Source organism: Globicephala melas, chromosome 12 (genome assembly GCF_963455315.2).
Source record: "Globicephala melas chromosome 12, mGloMel1.2, whole genome shotgun sequence".
Lineage (NCBI taxonomy): Eukaryota > Metazoa > Chordata > Mammalia > Artiodactyla > Delphinidae > Globicephala > Globicephala melas.
In genome coordinates, this window is record NC_083325.1 from 6,224,380 (window position 1) to 6,244,527 (window position 20,148).

The window sequence follows — 20,148 nt, forward strand, 5'->3', positions numbered from 1 at the left end:
AGGTGGCCCCACTGGGGACAAGGGTACAGCTGTTTCATGGCGTTTTGAGAATGGACTAGAATTAAGAATGGAGTGAGTGGAATTAAGTCAGAAGAGGAGACAGCTTTGATGGGCTAGAATTTGAAACGTTACACAGAACGTTGACGGCAGCTCAGACTTTGCTTTCTCGTGTTTTGTCAGAGTGTGGACAGGGCCAGTGTAAAGCACGGATCAGCGGTTCTGTGCCGGGGCTCCACAGAATAGGTCGAGGTGGCTGCCTGTAAACTCCAAGCATGATAGTCTCCTCCCAAGTCTCAGAATTTCACCAGTTTTTCTTAGACCTGTTGCTTGACTACTAGAATCCAGTACAAGATATTTTGGATTTAAATCAGTATTTTATTGTGGTTCTAAAATAAATCGTGACTTTAAGATAATATTCTATCAGGACATCTGTAAGGACCGTTACCCTAATGCCCAAGGTTGGTTCCCTTTACTTTGGCAGATGGATATACAGCGGCCGGTCTGGGCCAAGTATGGTGCCTGCTTGGGGGTAGAAACGCCTAAGACGTGTGCCGGGACTTTGAGGAGTTCCCAGCCTAGTGGGAGCGATAAACAGACCTTTCCAGGCAATGTGGTTTGGACCTCGACAGAATTACATGCACAGGTACTTAGAAAGCATAAGGGAAGGGCATCCGATGCAGAGATAGTGCAAAGATGATTAGAAGTCAGTTTGACCAAGAAAAGTAAAAATTGATGTAAGTCAGACCATTGAAATGAAAGCTTTTGGAGAGGGTCGGCCTCGATGTGGTGACTGTTAGTTAACAGCAGGCTGCTCCTTTAGCTGACATCTTGAGTGGCTGTTTAGACTGGCCCTTTAGTTCTGTCAGCAGTTTACTGAGTGCCAAGTACCGGCAGGGCTTAGAGGTGTGTTTGGGGAAGGGGCCGGAGTTGGGGTGGAGGGAGATGACACAGGTGATGCGAAATCCTTACCTCAGGAAAGATGTGCGTTTTGTGTTTGCAGAGCACGGTGAATAGTCTCTTATGAGTGAATGAAGCCCGATGATCTTGAATGCTGCCCTGTCGCAAATGACCTAGACGTTTAGATTTGAGAGTAGAATGTGTTTCGGTGCCCTAGGAAGAGATGGTACCTCCCAGCCTCCTAGCAGGTGGGATTAACTCAGACAGTTCCCAGCCAGATGGAGTGCTGAAGCACAGCTTAAGCTGATGAAGGTATCTGAGTGTGTGTCTGGTACGCGGGGTGGAGCGGGGCTGTGGAACCTTCTGGGTGAAGGGAGTGACCTCGGAAAGGACTGCAGGCCTGAGGCGACGAAGTGAGGTGTCTGGAAGGCTGCAAGGAGATCGCAGGAAGATTGTTGAGTGCTGTACTCAGCAAACGCAGAATATCCTTGAGCAAGCCGGGTTGTGCGAAACAAAACTCAGCCCACCAGAAAGACACTTCTGTTCGCATGACGGCTTCCCATTTTGGAGACGTTTCCGTTCATATTTGGTGTACTGTTTCCCCTGCAGAGGGAGTCTCTGATAATTCTCCTTATTGGGTCAGTTCAAGGATAATACCGGAAGATAAACCAGTTTTTCAGGTTGATTCATTTGTACAGAAACCCTTCTGTTGGGCCATCACTGTGTGATGCTGAGCGCAAAAACTAATAAATAAGAACTGTAGTCCTTGTCTAGTGAGGGGGCGGGGCCCAGGAAGACATTCTAGCAGGAGGGTAGAAAGAGGTGTGTACTTCAGAGGCATTGCTGCATCTTAAAAGATTTGACCAGGAATTCTCCAGGTTTGGGGAGGGGGGGCGGGAGGGATGGAGAGAATATGGAAGTTAAGTTATTGGAAAAAAGAAAACCTGAAAGGTCATGGGATTCTCTAGGAGATTTAAAATGTATTTCTCGCTGCCTGCATCTAGAACAGAAATCTAAGCCACTACTTTAAATATTTTAGCAGTTCCCATCTCCTTCAAGAGAGTGTTGAAATCTACTTTAAATAGTTTCCTAGGGAGGAGGAATGGTATACTAGACTCAAAGGTGACCCTCCAGAATGTTGAAGCTATTGACCAAAACAGATTTTCTTTTTACATGTTTTGTTTGTTTTTGACAAGGTGGTAAGGGGAACTGTTATTTCTCAAGTAGGTTTATGATGGTGTGCTCTGTTTGAGACCTTACGCGACGCCGATGTGTAAGACAGAAATCCAACAGACTGCCTTCAAGGAGTTTAGCGGTGAGGTCTGTAGGTTCTTTTGGGGAAGGGCGGGCATTGCACAGGGTGACCTTTTTCGGTCTAGTGTGATTGGTAGCACTGAGGCCTGGGGAAGAAACACATTCAAAGGGCTTTTTCTCCCCTTGTCCCAAGACTCTGCGCGTCTGTGTCTGGAGAAGGCACAGGCAAAACGTTTGCTTTGGCAATCAGCCGTGACTTGCGCTCTCGTGCCACTAGGGCTCTCTAGGACTGGCCCCCGGTACATCCGGAGGGGAGGGCAGGGCCAGACGCGGGGCCTGTGCTCGGCACCCCTTGGGGTTGTGCGCCCTGTGACCCTGAGCTAGTGCATGTTTACTCAACTGCCCGGCCTCCAGTTCATCCCACACGTGCCCCAGAAGAGCCAGTCACGGGATCGAAGAAGTCTTCATTCCGAGATTTTAAATCTAAAGTAGTTCCCAGAAGCAATCTTGCTGCTGTAATTAGACTGTAGCAAAATTTAGCACTCAGTATTTTTTTTTTTCAATTTCTTGTAACTTAACTAAGTTTCCTAGGTGAAAAATTTCAGATTGATACTGGAGGTGTTTTCCGTCCCAGCTGTCCTGATAATCACTGCTTGTCTGCAGCCCCTGCCTTGCGGTTTCGGGTGTTCTCAGCTCATCCCCCATCTCTCACTCATTTAGACAACAGATATTTATTAAATAGTTACTACGTGCCAGCTTATACATGAGCCACTGGGGTAATGAGATAAGCAGGATACATTTATGTGTATTTAGTCACTAACCGAACTGGGCCAGTCACCATTCCAAATATGCTCTTATATGATGGTTTCACAGCCCAGAAATCTCCCTTCTTTTGCTTGGGGAACTTTTCCAGTCCATCAAGATGCACTGACTTCCCCGTGAAAAAGTTCCCTCCCACCCCAGACAAAATGATCAGTTCATTTCCGCAGTTTTCTGTTATTCCACGTTCTCGTTAGATAAGCGACAGCCCCAAATAGAAAAATTCTCATCCCCATTTTACAGCTGAACAAATACTTTCAGAGCACGCAGGCAGTGGTTGTCCGAGGGAGATGTGAGCCTGGCTGGCCCTGGAGCCTGAGTCCCCCTGAATGAGGAGGCAGGGCAGAGGCACACGTAGGAGCTGGGGCTTCAAGCCCTGGAACTGGCTTTTCCAGGTGGTGTGTGACATTGAGCAACTCTTTTTTTTTTTTTTTAATTGGAGTATAATTGCTTAACAGTGTTGTGTTAGTTTCTGCTGTACGATGAAGTGAATCAGCTATGTGTATACATATACCCCTCCCTCTTGGACCTCCCTCCCCCCATCCCACCCATCTAGGTCATCACAGAGCACCGAGCTGAGCTCCCTGTGCCATACAGCAGGTTCCCACGAGCTAGCTATTTTACACATGGTAGTGTATTTAGCCCTCGTCTGTAAAATGATTACTCGACTCTTTCTGCCTCAAGTGTGAGACAGAGTGAAAGTGCTTCAGAGTTGGTTTTCCCCGTTAACACACAAAGGTCATTCTATCATCAGTACCAGAAACTGTAACTGTAACTGTAGCATAGCAACATTTTGTTTTCTGTATAAAAGAGAGACAGGTACCTGGGGTTCATTATACTCTCCTTTCTACTTTAGCATGTGCTTGAAATTTTCCACGAAAGGAAACTTTTCTTAATTTATGAAAAGGGCTTTCAGCTTATAAAGCACCACATAACCATAAGTGGTATAAGTATCCTAATTGTTTCTGTATTTGTCTTTCTCAGCTAGGAGATGTTTAGTTGCCTGAACGCAGGAAATGCCTTGCTCCTTATTCAGTCTCCCCAGTGATGATGTAGTAGATTGTGTGAGTGCTCAGACAACTGGGTTACTTGCCAAGGAGCACTTTTAGGGCTGGGTCATAGGATCGGCCTCCAGACAGCAGCCACCTGAGAAGGGTGCCCTTCTGGGTTTTCAGTAACTATAATCCCCACGGCCCAGGGCGGATTTGCTACAGATTAAATTTCTCTCTATAATAAAATAGTGTGAGAATGTGGTTTCACTGTAATGCCAGAGAACAGTCTTTAAATGTACTTTGTAAGTTAGTTTTTGAATAGGTAATATGTACACCTGATAGAGAATTTTTCCTGTGTCCAGCTCTCCCCCCGCCCGGAGGCAGTCAGGGTCCCCAGTCTCTGGGGTAGCCTTCAGGGGGATCTGTACTGATATCGCCACGTACACCTCTTGTCCACACAGTTTTACGTGCGGCTTTTTTCCTCTTGTGTCTTGACTGCCGTCACTATTAACAGAGCTGCTGCCTCAGACTGTGTACACGTACTGTAAGTTACATAACTATTACTGATGGACATTTATATTTTTATTTTTTTAATAAATAAATTTATTTATTTTTGGCTGCATTGGGTCTTCGTTGCTGCGAGCAGCCTTTCTCTAGTTGCGGCGAGCGGGGGCTACTCTTCGTTGCAGTGCACGGTTTCTCATTGCAGTGGCTTCTCTTGTTGCGGAGCACGGGCTCTAGGCTCGCGGGCTCTAGAGCGCAGGCTCAGTAGTTGTGGCGCACGGGCTTAGTTGCTCCGCGGCATGTGGGATCTTCCTGGACCAGAGCTTGAACCCGTGTCCCCTGCATTGGCAGATGGGTTCTTAACCACTGCACCACCAGGGAAGTCCCATTGATGTACATTTAGGCTGTGATAGCAAAATTTTAGAAAAAACACTGGCAATAAATATCTTTATGGATATCTCCTGTGTACATACATAAGTATACCTTTGGAATTAGTTTCTTGGATCTGGAATTGCCGGGTCAGGGAAACATGTGCATTTAAAAACTTTTAGTAGCTGTTGCTCTCCACACCAGGTTGTAATAATTCACTCCCCCAGGAAGAGTGCCCGTTTATTATACTTGCTCTTGCTGATATGGCGTATCAGACTTTTTGATGTTTGCCAGTCTTTTAGGTGTGTTTTCATTTGTACCATGACTTTTCATATGTTTAAATCCTTTCTGGGGGGAGTGATCGCTAATATGTACTGGATTCCTTTTGGGGGTGATGAAAATGTTATGGAATTAGGTAGTGGTGATGTTGCGCAGCCTTTGTGAATATACTAAAAACCATTGATTGTACACTTATTTAAAAGAATGAATTTTATGGCATGTGAATTATATGTCACTAAAGATGCTGTTTTTTTTTAAAACTCATTTGTGTTTTCTGCAAACTGACTTAATTTTCTTTCTGTTGCTCTTTTTCTTATAGGAAATTAGCTTTTAGTCTTTGTTACGTTCCATGTATTTTTTTCCCCATTGACCAGTTGCTCTTTTGATCTTGAGTCCTTAATTTTCCTCTCTTTTAGCCAGTGCAGAAAATTTTTGTTTTTATATAATTGGTTAGTTGCTCAAATCTTTTTTTTAAAGAAGTTTCGAGGTGATTTTTTCACACTTGGAAAGGTTTTCCTTCAATATTACTTTTTTTTTTTTTTTTTTGCGGTACACGGGCCTCTCACTGTTGTGGCCTCTCCCGTTGCGGAGCACAGGCTCCGGACGCGCAGGCTCAGCGGCCGTGGCTCACGGGCCTAGCCGCTCCGCATGTGGGATCCTCCCAGACCGGGGCACGAACCCGTGTCCCCTGCGTCGGCAGGCTGACTCTCAACCACTGGGCCACCAGGGAAGCCCCAATATTACTTATTTTTTAATTCCCATGTTTCTTCTGGCTCTTTTATGTTTTCTCTTTTTTATATATTTAAATCTTGGATTTGGTTAGAATTTATTTTGGCTTAAGTTGCAAAGAAGGGATGCAGCTTTTTAGTCTCAGGTGATACTCAATGGCACCCACACTGTTTTTTTAAAAAATAATCCATTTTACCCCATTGATTTGAAATTCCACTTTTATCGTTTACTGAATTCTTTTATGTATTTGGGTCTAGTTTCTGGGCTTCTTATTCTGCACCATTCTGGTTGTCTTCATATGCTACTACCACACTGTTCTAATTACTTTGACAACAAAGGCTAGTCCAGGTTTTACTGTTTACAAAGTTTTCCTGATTGTTCTTTATTATTTTTCCCCTAAATGAGCTTTAGAAGCAGAATTTTTAAGGTTTTTAAAATCCCATTGATAATTTTAAAAATTAATTTATAGATTCATGTAAAATTGGCCATTTTATCCCTTTTTTATTTCTCTTATTTTTTTGTCTTATGTCTGCTGGTGTCCTCAGAACAAGATGAAATAATATTGAGCACAGTGGAACTTCTCCGACTGCCTGCCTGAGTTAGTGGGTGTGCTTAGGCATTCGTATTAATAGTCACAAGTTGAAATTGGTCTGTGTGGTTCTTATGTTGGTTTTTTGCTACCATGCTTGGTTCTGTTACCTTAGAAATAATTTTAAGGCTTCTTTTTACTTTTTTCAATCTGCTGTGGAGCACTTTAAATGTCATTAATGTTACTTGCTCTTTAAGGGTTTAGGGGTAGAACTCACCTGTGAAACTGAACGGGGAGGGGGGAGTGGGGACGGCTCTTGCTTTCTAGGGGGTAGTTCTTAGTGATTTATTCTATTTCTTATGCAATCAGTGTTTTCTCCTTGGAGACCAATGTTGGTAACTTGGGTTTTCCTAGAAAGTTATCCATTTTATCACAGTTTTGGTTGTATGTGCATGGAGCCATACTTTCTCTGTGTCTTTATTTTGTGTTCTTCATATTTGTTCCTTTGTTCTTTCCTGCAGGAACAGGAAGTATAGTAGTCATTATGGTTAGCTACCCCAAAGGAAGAGAAATTGTGGATCTGGTGCAGAAAGACATTCCGGTCACAATGACCATAGGGCTCGGCACCCGGCACGTACAGGAGTTCATCAGCGGTCAGTCCGTGGTGTTTGTGGCCATCGCCTTCATCACCATGATGATTATCTCATTAGCCTGGCTAATATTTTACTATATACAGCGCTTCCTATACACTGGCTCACAGTTTGGAAGTCAGGTAATTGTCTCTTTAACTTTGCTTTTTAAAAGATAGTTTGTAAATATTTCCTATATATATTGCTTGAAATTATTGGACAATATTCTTAATTTCATTATCACTCACAATATTTAAGTATTAATATGGGGTTTTTTTAAATATAAATTTATTTTATTTTTATTTATTTTTGGCTGCGTTGGGTTTTCGTTGCTGCGCGCAGGCTTTCTCTAGTTGCGGCAAGCGGGGGCTACTCTTTGTTGTGGTGCGCGGGCTTCTCATTGCGGTGGCGTCTCTTGTTGAAGGAGCACGGGCACTAGGTGCGCGGGCTTCAGTAGTTGTGGCGGGCGGGCTCAGTAGTTGTGGTTTGCGGGCTCTAGAGTGCAGGCTCAGTAGTTGTGGTGCACAGGCTTAGTTTCTCCACGGCATGTGGGATCTTCCCGGACCAGGGCTTGAACCCGTGTCCCCTGCATTGGCAGGCGGATTCTTAACCACTGCGCCACCACACCAGGGAAGCCCGGGGGGGGGGGGGTTGAAATAAGTTTTAAATTAGAATATATTAAACTTTCTGTTCTGTGGGAAATTGGGTCATGTTTCACTCCTGCAGAGACCCTCTATCCTTCCCAGATGTAAAGGATGACAAAAAAGCAAGGCATGAGGTGGGGGGGACCTGGTTCTGTGTTTCGAAAGAGAACGGGCTTCCCTGTCTCCATGGTGGAGCCACGTTCAGAGCCATTTATCTGCAGAGACTGGTTCAGTAACCGGGGAGACAAGGGCCCTCTGGGTTCCCCACTCACCTGTTGTCTTGAGAACCGCCCCCTTCCTGGCTCTGCAGGCAGTAGATGGTCATTTCTGGGTCATCTTCCACCTCCGACTAGGAAGCCTCTGCCCTTTTAGGGACGTTAGCAGATGAGTGTATGGAGCCCCTTCCTCAGCTGATGACGTTCTCACCAGTAATTAAACACAAGACTGGTTTCTTCTAAAAGGGACGCCTCTTGCACTGTTGGTGGGAATGTAAACTGATACAGCCACTATGGAGAACAGTATGGAGGTTCCTTAAAAAACTAAAAATAGAACTGCCATACGACCCAGCAATCCCACTACTGGGCACATACCCTGAGAAAACCATAATTCAGAAAGAGTCATGTACCACAATGTTCATTGCAGCTCTATTTACAATAGCCAGGACATGGAAGCAACCTCAGTGTCCGTCGACAGATGAATGGATAAAGAAGACGTGGCAAATATATACAATGGAATATTACTCAGCCATAAAAAGAAACGAAATTGAGTTATTTGTAGTGAGGTGGATGGACCTAGAGTCTGAGTAAGTCAGAAAGAGAAAAACAAATACTGTATGCTAACACAAATATATGGAATCTTAAAATAAATGGTTTTGAAGAACCTAGGGGCAGGAAAGGAATAAAGATGCAGACATAGGGAATGGACTTGAGGACACGGGGAGAGGGAAGGGTAAGCTGGGACGAAGTGAGAGAGTGGCATGGACATATATACACTACCAAATGTAAAATAGGTAGCTAGTGGGAAGCAGCCGCATAGCACAGGGAGATCAGCTCAGTGCTTTGTGACCACCTAGAGGGGTGGGATAGGGAGGGTGGGAGGGAGGGAGACACAAGAGGGAGGAGATACGGGGATATATGTATATGTATAGATGATTCACTTTGTTATAAAGCAGAAACTAACACACCATTGTAAAGCAATTACACTCCAATAAAGATGTTAAAAAAAAAGGTTTCTTCTTCAGACATGGCGTTGAAAAGAAGTATTCTTTAGCAACAAAACAGCTCTTAAGTTAACCTGTGGCTGTTGTGTACATTAGGACTTCAGTGGTAATTTCTTCTTTTTAAATTTATTTATTTATTTTTGGCTGCATTGGGTCTTTGCTGCTGCGCGTGGACTTTCTCTAGTTGTGGCGAGTGGCGGCTACTCTTGGTTGTGGTGTGCAGGCTTCTCATTGCGGTGGCTTCTCTTATTGCAGAGCATGGTCTCTAGGCGCGCGGGCTCTAGAGCGCAGGCTCAGTAGTTGTGGTGCACGGGCTTAGTTGCTCCAGGGTATGTGGGGTGTTCCAGGACCAGGCCTCGAACCCGTGTCCCCTGCATTGGCAGGCGGATTCTTAAGCACTGCGCCACCAGGGAAGCCCTTCAGTGGTAATTTCTTAAAATTAGTTTCATTGTAGTCATCTAACTTTGCTTTTTAAATGAAATTTTTCCACATCTGCTTATATTATAATATATGAATTTTTTAAATAGTGACTTAAATTTTTCAATAATAAGAATGTTTTTCCTCCCTTAAGAGCCATAGAAAAGAAACAAAGAAACTTATTGGGCAGCTTCCTCTTCATACTGTAAAGCATGGAGAAAAGGTAATATTTTCATAGTTTTTTGTTTGTTTGAATTAAACTGAAAACTCAGTTCCTCAGTCCCACTGGCTACATGTCAGATGCTCAGGTGGCCACATTGGCTGGACAGTGCCCACACGTCCATCCTCCACCTGTCGGTCAGACACAGGTAACTCTGAAGAAGCTCTGGTCTCTACCGGAGGCCCTGAAGCTTAAATCCGTCTCCATTAAATCTCACACTCTCTGTCCATTCTCTCTGAGACTCCTTTAGTTACAGGGAGAAAACACAGGGATTTGTGGAGAAGGGGAGAAAAGATATTTTTAAAACTTTTTAAAAAAGAAACGTTTCACATGGCCAACCTGAGACTTTTAAAAGGCCAAAATCGTACCAGAGTTCAGAAGCATTTTGGAATAGGACAAATCCTAACGAAATCTCGGAACCTCAGGTTCTTAGAGGATAGATTCCTTAAAGGAAAACAGTTGCTAACGCAGGAATAGTTATTCTCCTAATGGTCCGTTTACTGTGCTGGGAAATGTTGATGGCTGTGTTGACATAGATAGCTCTGCGTTGGTTCCACTGTTTCCACTTTCGTTTTATCTCCCTGAGTTGTTGAGATCTAGTCCATGCCGATCCCCCAGTCTCCACTCCCCTGTAAGTGCATTTGGGTCCACATCTCCTCCTCTGACCTACTTAAAGGATTGAAGCTTCAGAATAACACTCATTAAACCTATAGACCTTTGACTTTAAAACTTTGGAATCTGATATTAATGGTTCATGTGGAATATGTAACATATTCTACTCTTGGAATTGTACTGTCTGCTTCATTCTTGCCTGAATGCCTTACGTTATAATAACAGTGAATTTTCATAGTTGGCGCAAGGTCGTGCTTTCTTTCCATGTAGATGTATTAAACAGGAGAAGTGTAAAAAAAAAAAAAAGAAAGAAAGAAAGAAATTCCCATCTCATGGGAAGATTAACATCTCATTTACAAATCACGAGGGTCCCTGGGGAGAGAGTCCAGCAAATGCCTGGGACAAACTGTGCATTCGGCTGGCAGTTCCGTGACAAGCATGGAGTTTTATGTTCCTCTTGAAATGTGTTTTCTACTCTCTGTGGCAGGAAATCTGTCCTTAAATATGAGAAGACATAGATTTATATGTGTCTAATTTACTGCATGGAGTCTTTGAGAACATAAATTAATTGATATCCTCTTCGTGTACAGAACATTTTTGAAAATAGGCTTCTATGGACTGTTTTTTGAAAGTTGTCAGCAATAATGGTTAAAAAAAAAGGGATTCATAAATGGTCCATGAGGTACACAGGTGGATTTTCTGACAATTTTACATTTTAAACTTGTACAGAAAAATACTGTGTTTTTTCTTAAATCTACATTTTGTCCAGTTCTGGAGACTGTATTTTCTAATTTTTCTTTTCTTGTGAACTTGATCACAGTAATGTGTAAGCTTGTAAACCGTTAGGGAAATAATTATTTCATCATCCTTGCATGTAAAAAAAGGTGATAATGTGTAGTTGCAACATATAATTGTAAGTGCTGTTACAAAGTTAATTTTAATACAGTCTTTGATAGCAGTATCTACATGTAAAATCAGTTTTTACTGCTTGCTTGTTAACACGTGACCTACGTGGCTAAAGATATTTTTAAAGAATTCCGTGATGACTGTGAAGCTGTGTCCCATAAAATTAACTTGCTAAAGTTGCAGGCACTGATTGGTAGCTCCTGAATCCCCATCCCAGAGTCCTGGGAGAGAGAATCTCATTGGCCTGTTTTGGGTCAGGTGATCAGACTGGCCATGCCTACTTTGGTAGATGGGCTGAAGCCAGGTGGGTGTGTCCAGGGGGTACCCAGGGAAGTGGGGGAACGGCTGACACCATCAAAAAGGTCTGTGACCCACAGATTCTCAGAAGTTGAAATTTTGTCACAAGACTGCTTCTTCCCCAGCAGTTTTTGTTTCTTTTTACCTTTATTAACTTGATATATGAAAAAGGAAACTTCTTTTAATTTATGGTTCTTTTTTTGCTAGTGAGGTGAATACATTCAGATATTTAGCTATTTGCATTTTCTCATCTGTAAGTTATAACTGTTCTTTCACAAATTCTAATGAAAGTGCTTTTGTTTTGTGTTTTTAATGATTCCAGAAAACAAGTAGCTAATTAGATATTCATTCTTTGTTTTACGTTTGAAAAATAATTTATTTTATTATAATAAAGCAGGCATTTGCATTTCTACAGCCCTTAAAATATGATCACTTAAAAAAATGAACAGTAGCCTAGAATTTAAACATAATTCGTCTGATTAGGTAGATGATGAAATTTTTTCTTTTTCAGCCAAATTCTTTTTAAAAAAAATCCCTTGATAATGGTAAAAATAAATACCAAGTAGAAATTATCTGTGTTTAAATTCAGGATGTACCAATGTAGAGTAGACTTCATCATTGTTTTACCCAGGTTGTAGTGAGTTTTGGTTTTGTTTTGTTTTTGTTGTTGTAGTGAGTTTTACCAAGCGTATACTGTATACTAAGGATATAGTAGATTTTTTCCTCTTCTTTCTACAGGGAATTGATGTTGATGCTGAAAGTTGTCCAGTGTGTATTGAAAATTTTAAAGGAAAGGATGTTATCAGAATCCTGCCATGCAAGTACGTTCTCTTACTTCCTGAGATGTTAAAAAATTACGGACAAGTTTCAGGTTTCTGACCAAAGAGTGAACATGTTTTTCATGATATGAAGACCTTGCTATCAGGTGATATCTTGTGATCATCTCACCTTTTAGAAAAGAAGCTCGAAGTCTTCAAGGCTCCTCCTGTATTGTTTTACTTTAGAATTGCTTTGCTTGGAGACTTTAGGTGACCGTTAAGACCCATTATGTCCTTTTGTCATAGATTGGCTTTTTAGGCTTTTAAGCAAGGCTTCTTTAGGGTCCTGGGAATCTATACTATCCATTGAGCTATTCAGATAGGTGAAGGCCCTGGGGGTTAGGGCCAGGAGCAGCCCGCAGATGTGGCTCCGGCTTTGCTGGGTTTTTTACTTTTAAATATTTTAATACTTAATGTTTTGAACTAGTGAGCATTTTCCCAGACATTTATTAGAAATGTTATTTTTAAAGACATTTCCTGGTTATGTATCTTTGTCTACTATTTTCTACCGAGATGTCTTTTTTCTTAGATTCGGCTCTGCTGTTATGGGCACCCTGGGTTCGGGTTCTTTTGGGGGTTGTGTGAAATAAATATTCCTCCCTTATTTCATTAATTTATTTTCTTTAGCAACAGGAAGTTATGTTTCCTTTTTAATAATGAGATACTGTGTTAACTTTTTTAAAAAATCGCTTTGTTAGCAGAAAGGTGTACAAAGATTATGTTTTAAAGCTGGTCAGTTTTAATTATACTTCCCACCTATTCGAAGCAGGTCACACGCTAAAATATAATTATGTCTTGCTTTATGTTTGCAAAGTGTTTTTGTGTATATCCCAGTACTTTATAGGGGATTAAGTTCTCAGGAGTTCTGTAGAGGAAATGAAGGCATGAAGATCAGAATACCAAAATTAATTTCCCTGCATGAAGATGGTGAACTTAAATCTCCAGGCATTTATATGGGTGGGTGTGGTGGATACTTAGTGAATTGGGGTCAGTGTCGGGTGATGGTGTCCTGTAGAAAATTATTAAGATAGAGAAGAATTTTTACTCTAGGTGGGCTTAGGGCACGTCTTTGTGACCTGGATGCCACACAGTGAGCAGCCTGAGGCCGATTTCCTTTCATAGGAAATCCAGATACTCCTGAAGGCCCAGCTGGGATTTGCCCTGGAGCTTCACAAACAGACGAGTTTACGTGTGTGCTTATCCTGGTCTCCTTCATGGGGTTTTATTCCGTCCATCCCCGTTTCCTCCTATGATTTATATCAACAAATTTCCGAATAAAGCCCACGTGTTGGTTTTGTTTTTTCACAATGATTCCAGTGGGTCAGTTTCAGTTTGAGGATGGAAAGGTCACAAGACAAGCTGGACTGGACCATATTCTGTCCTTACATGCTGTGATTTTTAACTGCACTGGCAGATTTCTCTTTGAAGGAAAGGTCTTCAGACAGTGACGACAGTAATAATAATGAAAAATTACTGAGGATTTATTGTGCCCAGCACCCTTGTAACCACATCACACGTTTGCTCCTCAGAACAGCTGCAGGGTAGGTGCAGAGTGGCCTCAGGATCTAGTTCAAAGTCACAGCATCAGGACGCACAGCTGGTGTCTGAGCCTCATCTGTGTGGCTCTGATACCCACAGCTGCCTACCTGCAGTACAGGTAGAGAATGTAGGTTCATCACAGAGGAGGGGAAGGCAGCCAATGAGGACAGTCAGTAAAAGAAGAAAATTCATATGTGGTTTTTCTTTTTTTGATTCTGAAAGCGATATGTTCATTCTAGAAAAATGTAGATGCTGCAAAAATATATAAGACCAAAAAATAAGTGTTTTTTTAGCCTGCAAGCCAAAAATGACTTGTTAATATTTTGTTGTATTTCCATTGGAGTCATCTTATATAGACTTATATCAGATACTATCAGTTTAGTATTACTTTGTTACTATTAGCTTACTCTTGGGTTACTTAGGCCGCGTTTATTCCCAAATAAAAATACATCCTAGCATGATGTGAAAATAAACCGTGTTATTTTTGTGCAGCGAAGGGGGTATTTCCCTCCACACGCCAGGTTCTGTTTAACGTGGAGAAATAGCATAGATGGCTCCCTAGGGTGAACGGATAGACTGGAATGTTGATTTGATAGCATGTAACTTGTAATGAGCAGATGAGTTGGTGGAATGTGTTGTTTCCTTTATAAGATATAAACATTTATTTTAAAACATTAACACATACTTAATTTTTTTAGGCATATTTTTCATAGAATATGCATTGACCCATGGCTTTTGGATCACCGAACGTGTCCAATGTGTAAACTTGATGTCATCAAAGCCCTGGGATATTGGGTTTGTTACATTTTTGTTTATATTCAATCTCTGCACCCCCGTTCTCCCTGAGTGATTGGATTCTGTTCCTGACCAGAGGCAGGAGTGGACTAAATGCTCCTTCTAGCATCCTGGTGGTTCCTGAAGAAATTTTCCTCTTTATTAAAAGTGAATTCTTAAGACATTCCCCAAAATCAGTGAACTAAATTTGTGATTACAGAATAATATGCTAGGTGTTTCCTTAGAGTTTGTACTTAGAGTGGTACCTTTGATAGATGTCGGTGTGACGCTGCAGGGTGTATAGGTGCTAGTCAGTGTCATATAAACAGGAATGACTGTAAAATGTTTGAAACGGAAGGAGCCTCGTGCACAGGTGCACATTTTACACACGAGGAAGCTAAGACGCATACCTCTTGACACCAGCTCTCCCGATGCTTGGGTTTCAGAGTCAAGATGCTGCGGGGAGATTTATCCTGCACCCAACGTGCTCCATCACTTTGTGATACTGAGATGGTCCTAGACCTTCCTCAGAAAATAGAGACGGGAGGGCAGAGTGAAAGAGAGCGCGTCGTGGTAGCCACGCACTGAGGCCTTACACGAGTTATTAGACTCTTCCAGCCCCTATGGGAGGGAAGCGCTGTGACTCTCCTTACTTTACTAACTAGAAACTCGAGCTCAGAGAGAAGTAGCTCCCCTAAGGTCACACGGTGAGGTAATAGGGAATCAGCTTTCAGGTGCAGGCTTGCTTAATTCCAGTGTCCAAGCTCTAAACTACCCTCCTACCCAGAAGAGGGGAGGGACATAGTTGGGGGGAAAAGCCCAGATCTTCCTAGATTGTTATATTTTTAGAGTCGTCCTATAATCTATTAATGTCTCAAGATATTCTTTTTTTTTTTTTTTAATTTTATTTATTTATTTACTTTTGGCTGTGTTGGGTCTTCGTTTCTGTGCGAGGGCTTTCTCTAGTTGTGGCAAGCGGGGGCCACTCTTCATCGCGGTGCGCGGGCCTCTCACTATCATGGCCTCTCTTGTTGCGGAGCACAGGCTCCAGACGCGCAGGCTCAGTAGTTGTGGCTCACGGGCCTAGTTGCTCTGTGGCATGTGGGATCCTCCCAGACCAGGGCTTGAACCCGTGTCCCCTGCATTAGCACGCAGACTCTTAACCACTGTGCCACCAGGGAAGCCCTCAAGATATTCTTGATTAAATAGTTTTGAAACAGAGATCTTTGAAAGAAGTAATTTAAGTATCAAATATATTTTTCTTGTTGCTAAACAGAGGTTTTGGCAGTGTTTATTACAGAGGTAGAAACTACAAAGAGGTTTTTTATTATGATAATGATTTTATGTGACTTAAAGCCATAACAGCCTTCAAGGCTGCAGGCCCCCTTCAGAGTATTTTTCATTTTCTAGTTCAGCGTATCTTCAAAAGAGAGCTGAGGGACCACGCACTGCCTTAATAACCAGTGTGATTTTCTGTGAATTATAATTTTCAAGTGCGAGTTCCAGAGGCCTCACCGTAGGTACACGGAGAGGGAGGCAGCAGGACTGTCTTGTTGGAAGGTCATCCGCCTGGATGTCTGGAAAATGAGCCTTTGCTGTAGAATTTCTAACATTCGTTGGGGCGTAGTCTTGATAACTGGCGGCTCTCCCCAGCGTGGAGGCTCACCCCCGACTGCCTCACGCCTTCCTGGGACCGCATTTGGAACAGTAGAACCCAGGGAGCGAGACGGGTGTTTTCTGGGCAGTTTTCCTTCTTTGTCTTTTCCTCTCGTAGATACGCTCTGAAGCTTCTTTTCTTCATCAGTCATTTTAAACCTCTTCATTTCTAAACCTTTGTGCAAAAGGCATTTCACTGACCTTAGCGTTGAGACTTTCATCCTCGCGAGTTTTGCTTTTCGAAATATATACGTATGTTTCATGTGTTAAAAATCAAGACTCTTCATTTTATATCAGGTTGGATTGCTTTCAGAATGTTCAATTTCAGAAAGCTAGAATATGTGTCCCCAGAAAGCTTGCTTGCTTTTTTGAAGAAACCTACAGTAACTTTAAATCAAACTTAAGAAATTAATTTGTCTTGCCTTTAACTTTTTTTTTTAATCCTTTGACAAATCTGCCATTGTCTTTGGGCCCATTGGCCCCTCCTGCGTTGGATTGTAGAGATAGTTATGACTCTCATATGGTAACTAGTTCTCATTTCCAAGAAAATGAGCAGGTGAGAGCGGCTTTGAAGTGCCTCTTGTCCCTGTTGTGTTTGTTGGCTCGTGGGGCGCAGGCATTCATCAGGGGAGTGATGCGTAAGGTGCTGGGTCTGAACTTGGCTCCAGGGAGACGAAGGGACAAGACTCAGGCCTCCTGCCCGCAGGCTCCTGGGGGGCTCCGCTTTCTGGACTGGTGGGTGGGAGCCGGGCCTGCGGCCCACCCCGCTGGCCAGGGAGGCCTGTTTGAAGAGTGTGGGCACAGAGGAGGGCGGCCTTGACCCTGCCAGCTGCATGTGGGAAGGGACAGGGAGGGCTTTTTAGAGGCACGTCTGAGCTGCGTGTCCAAGGGTTAGTGTATCGCAGGGAGTGACCAGGTGGGGTTTGGGACGGGCAGGTAGTTCAGCTTGGCAGGTATTTAGACACGTACCTGGAAGAACAGACTAGGGTGGGCTGTGCGCAGTCCGGATGCTACAGCAGCTCGACAGGATTTGTCGGTTGGTGCGTCACGAGTCTGTTCTGCAGGTGTTCGGTTGCCTGTGAGAAGGCAGGGAGCCACGTGGTGCCCGGGAGTGAGGAGAGGGTTCCAGAACACGTGTGGAGCCAGCCATGCGGGCGGCAGGGCCCCTGGCCCCGAGGGCCCCAGGAGCGGGCGGCAGGGCAGAGCCAGGGTGCGCAGGAACACCCCCCCCAACGCACACACCTTCGGTCGGTCACTCAGCAGCAGCTTCGGCCATCACGACACAGCTTTGACCCTGGCACGAATCAAGAAAGGTTTCTGAATGGCCCCTGAATTTCGAGACTCGGACGTAGTGACGCTTGTAGAGTCTCCCGCTCTGACTTTCATGATCTCCTTTTCTTCTTTGAAGCAGCAAATGGGGAAGCGAGGCAAAGTGGCGGCGGGTAGACACCCTTTCTGGAAGGAAGGAGCAGAATCGGTTATCTTCAGGTGAACGCAGGCACAGTCTGCAGCCCTCTGCTGTTCAGAAGCCTGCTTGTCTCCGAAGCCCTGGCACCTGGCAGCCATTAGGGCAGTCATTCGAGCTCAGGGCTCCAGCCTCAGTGATGAGCGCCCAGCCAGGCTGCTCAGAAAGGCAGCAAAGTGCATTTGTGAGGAAGCTCCACTTTCTGTCAATAAATAGTTTAAACGGTAGCATTGTTTGCATCGAGGGGAAAAATGGTTTTTAGAGGAAAAGGATTTAGGTCTTGAAAAGCTGCTTATTGAAGAGTGCTCGTTTTCTGGTGATGCTAAATAAATAAGACACTGTTGAGCTTTTTTGCCATGTTCATGTATAAAAGTAAATATTTTGTATGAATTAGGAGCAAAAGATGATAGATAAGCCTGATCGTGTTACTGAGAAAAGGTATTTTCTTTGCTCTAACTCTCAAGGGAGAGCTTGAGGACGTGCAGGAGACGCCTGCCCCAGAATCGCCCCCCGGGGGCGTTTCGACTGCAGATCTGAGTCTTACTTTACCAGATGGTGACAGAAGTGACGCGGGCAGCTCAGCACTGCCCACCACCAGCGACTCCGCGCCACCTTGCGAGGCCAGTTTTAAAGAGGATGCAGGTGAAAACACGGCCTTGCTGGGTGAGTCTTTTGCGGGTTCTCAAACAAAATGATGTTATCGGTGGTTGAAAGAAGGTGAAGAAATACATAAGGTGCAGAAAAGCATAAAGGAAGAATGATAACCATGACCTCACACCTGCAAATACCATTTTAACATTTCCATAAATATACTTCAGATGTTTTTTCTGTGTTTAAGGATGGGGAGAATATCATTCATGTGCCGTTAGGTGACCTGTTGTTTTTTTTTTAAATTTTTGGCTGCCTTGGATCTTTGTTGCTGTGCGCGGGCTTTTCTCAGGTTGCGGCGAGCGGGGGCTACTCTTACGTGCAGTGTGCAGGCTTCTCTTTGCAGTGGCTTCTCTTGTTGCAGAGCACGGGCTCTAGTTGCGTGGGCTTCAGTAGTTGTGGCATGCGGGCTTAGTAGTTGTGGTGCACAGGCTTAGTTGCTCCGTGGCATGTGGGATCTTCCGGGACCAGGGCTTGAACCCGTGTCCCCTGCATTGGCAGGCGGATTCCTAACCACTGTGCCACCAGGGAAGCCCAGGTGACCTGTTTTTTCCTCTTAATGTGTGAAGCTCTTTCTGTATCAGTAGACAGGACACATGATTTGGTACAGCTGCGTAGTATTACATTTTGGATTCACTGTAATTCCTGTAAACCACATCCTGCTGATGGACTTTTGTCATCAGTAACACTGAAATCATTTTGTGTATACATTTACCACCTCTCTGTAAAATAATGAATTGCATTGTTTTAAATTACTAATGCAATTATCTTCTTTTCATATTTGTTGGTTATTTATATTTTCTGAGTTGCCCATTATTTCATCCTTAGCTTCTTTTTCTATGGAGAAACTAATTTTTCATACTGATTCTAAGAGCTCTTGGTTTTTGATTTTTATCTAGTCTAGCTTCTCATTCTTTCATGATTCTTTCTGCCTTTGACAGCACGCTAACTTAGGAAAATCTGTCTCATCTGAGGGTTATTTATTTAAATTTTACTGACATTTGTGGCTTTGTATTTTACGTTTAAATCTTTAATCCGCATTGTTTAAGGGGAGATTTAACTAACCTATTTTTCCCAGATGTTTAACCACTTGTCCATTGTTTAGTGATAATTACTTGTGAATAAGTTTTGATATTTGAAAGGCAAGGCAAATTCCTTCATCTGTATTCTTTTTAAAAAAAGAATTCTGAACTGTTCTTCATTTTTTAAGATTAATCTTAAAATCAACTTGCCATGTGTAAGAAACTCCCATGAGAATTTTTATTATAGTTGAATTAATTTACAGGTTATTTTAACTGGGAAGAATTGATGCTTCTAATTTTGAATTTTGCCATCCTGGAAGAGGAAGCATATTTTCCCAAATCGGTAGTATTCAAACTGAATCGGTTTGTCTTTTTTGTCCATTTTTAGAATCTGGGAGGCAAAGACAGAAATATGAGAACTTAAGTTTTAAACCAGTACCAGAAGAAGAAAGAATGCATTGTGTAAGAAAAAGGGAGAATGAATTTCAGACAATGAGGAAGTGGAAAGGTGGATTGTGTAGGAGTTCTCCTAACCAGCTCTCCTGCTGGGACTCTGCCTTGTGAGGCAGAGAGTTCCATTTATAAATGTTTATAAATGCTTCTTGTTTTTAGGAATTCCATTGCTTTGTGCCTAAGTGCACACCATTGTTATTTTTTTTTTTACCGTTGCCTTCAGGCTCCAGAAAGGAAATGAAATTTGTTTCCTTTAGTACTTGACTACCCTTGAGATATTTCAGGACAGGTAAAACTCGTATCCTCAACTAAATTTCCAAGTATTTGTTCAGGTAATTCATAATTCACTCAGGTAATTTGACAGGTAATTTATATGTCAATGTTCTTTCTACCCTATGATTGGATCGTTTGAGAACTATTGGAAAAGATCAATTCTTTTAAGCAGACATTAGTACTT

The 20,148-nt window shown here is 42.9% G+C and overlaps 1 protein-coding gene across 3 annotated transcripts in view; it reads left to right on the forward strand.

The window, feature by feature from the left end:
* Positions 1–20,148, forward strand: part of RNF149 (ring finger protein 149) — a 32,962-nt gene that overhangs the window by 3,163 nt on the left and 9,651 nt on the right. For 2 of the 3 annotated variants that reach the window (XM_030838772.2, XM_060309632.1), the window contains exons 2-6: positions 6,894–7,144; positions 9,436–9,504; positions 12,055–12,137; positions 14,372–14,468; positions 18,033–18,231. In XM_030838772.2, the coding sequence (XP_030694632.1) occupies positions 6,894–7,144; positions 9,436–9,504; positions 12,055–12,137; positions 14,372–14,468; positions 18,033–18,231 (699 nt within the window). The remainder of the gene's footprint in view (positions 1–6,893; positions 7,145–9,435; positions 9,505–12,054; positions 12,138–14,371; positions 14,469–18,032; positions 18,232–20,148) is intronic. The other variant, XM_030838773.2, reaches the window with a different exon arrangement.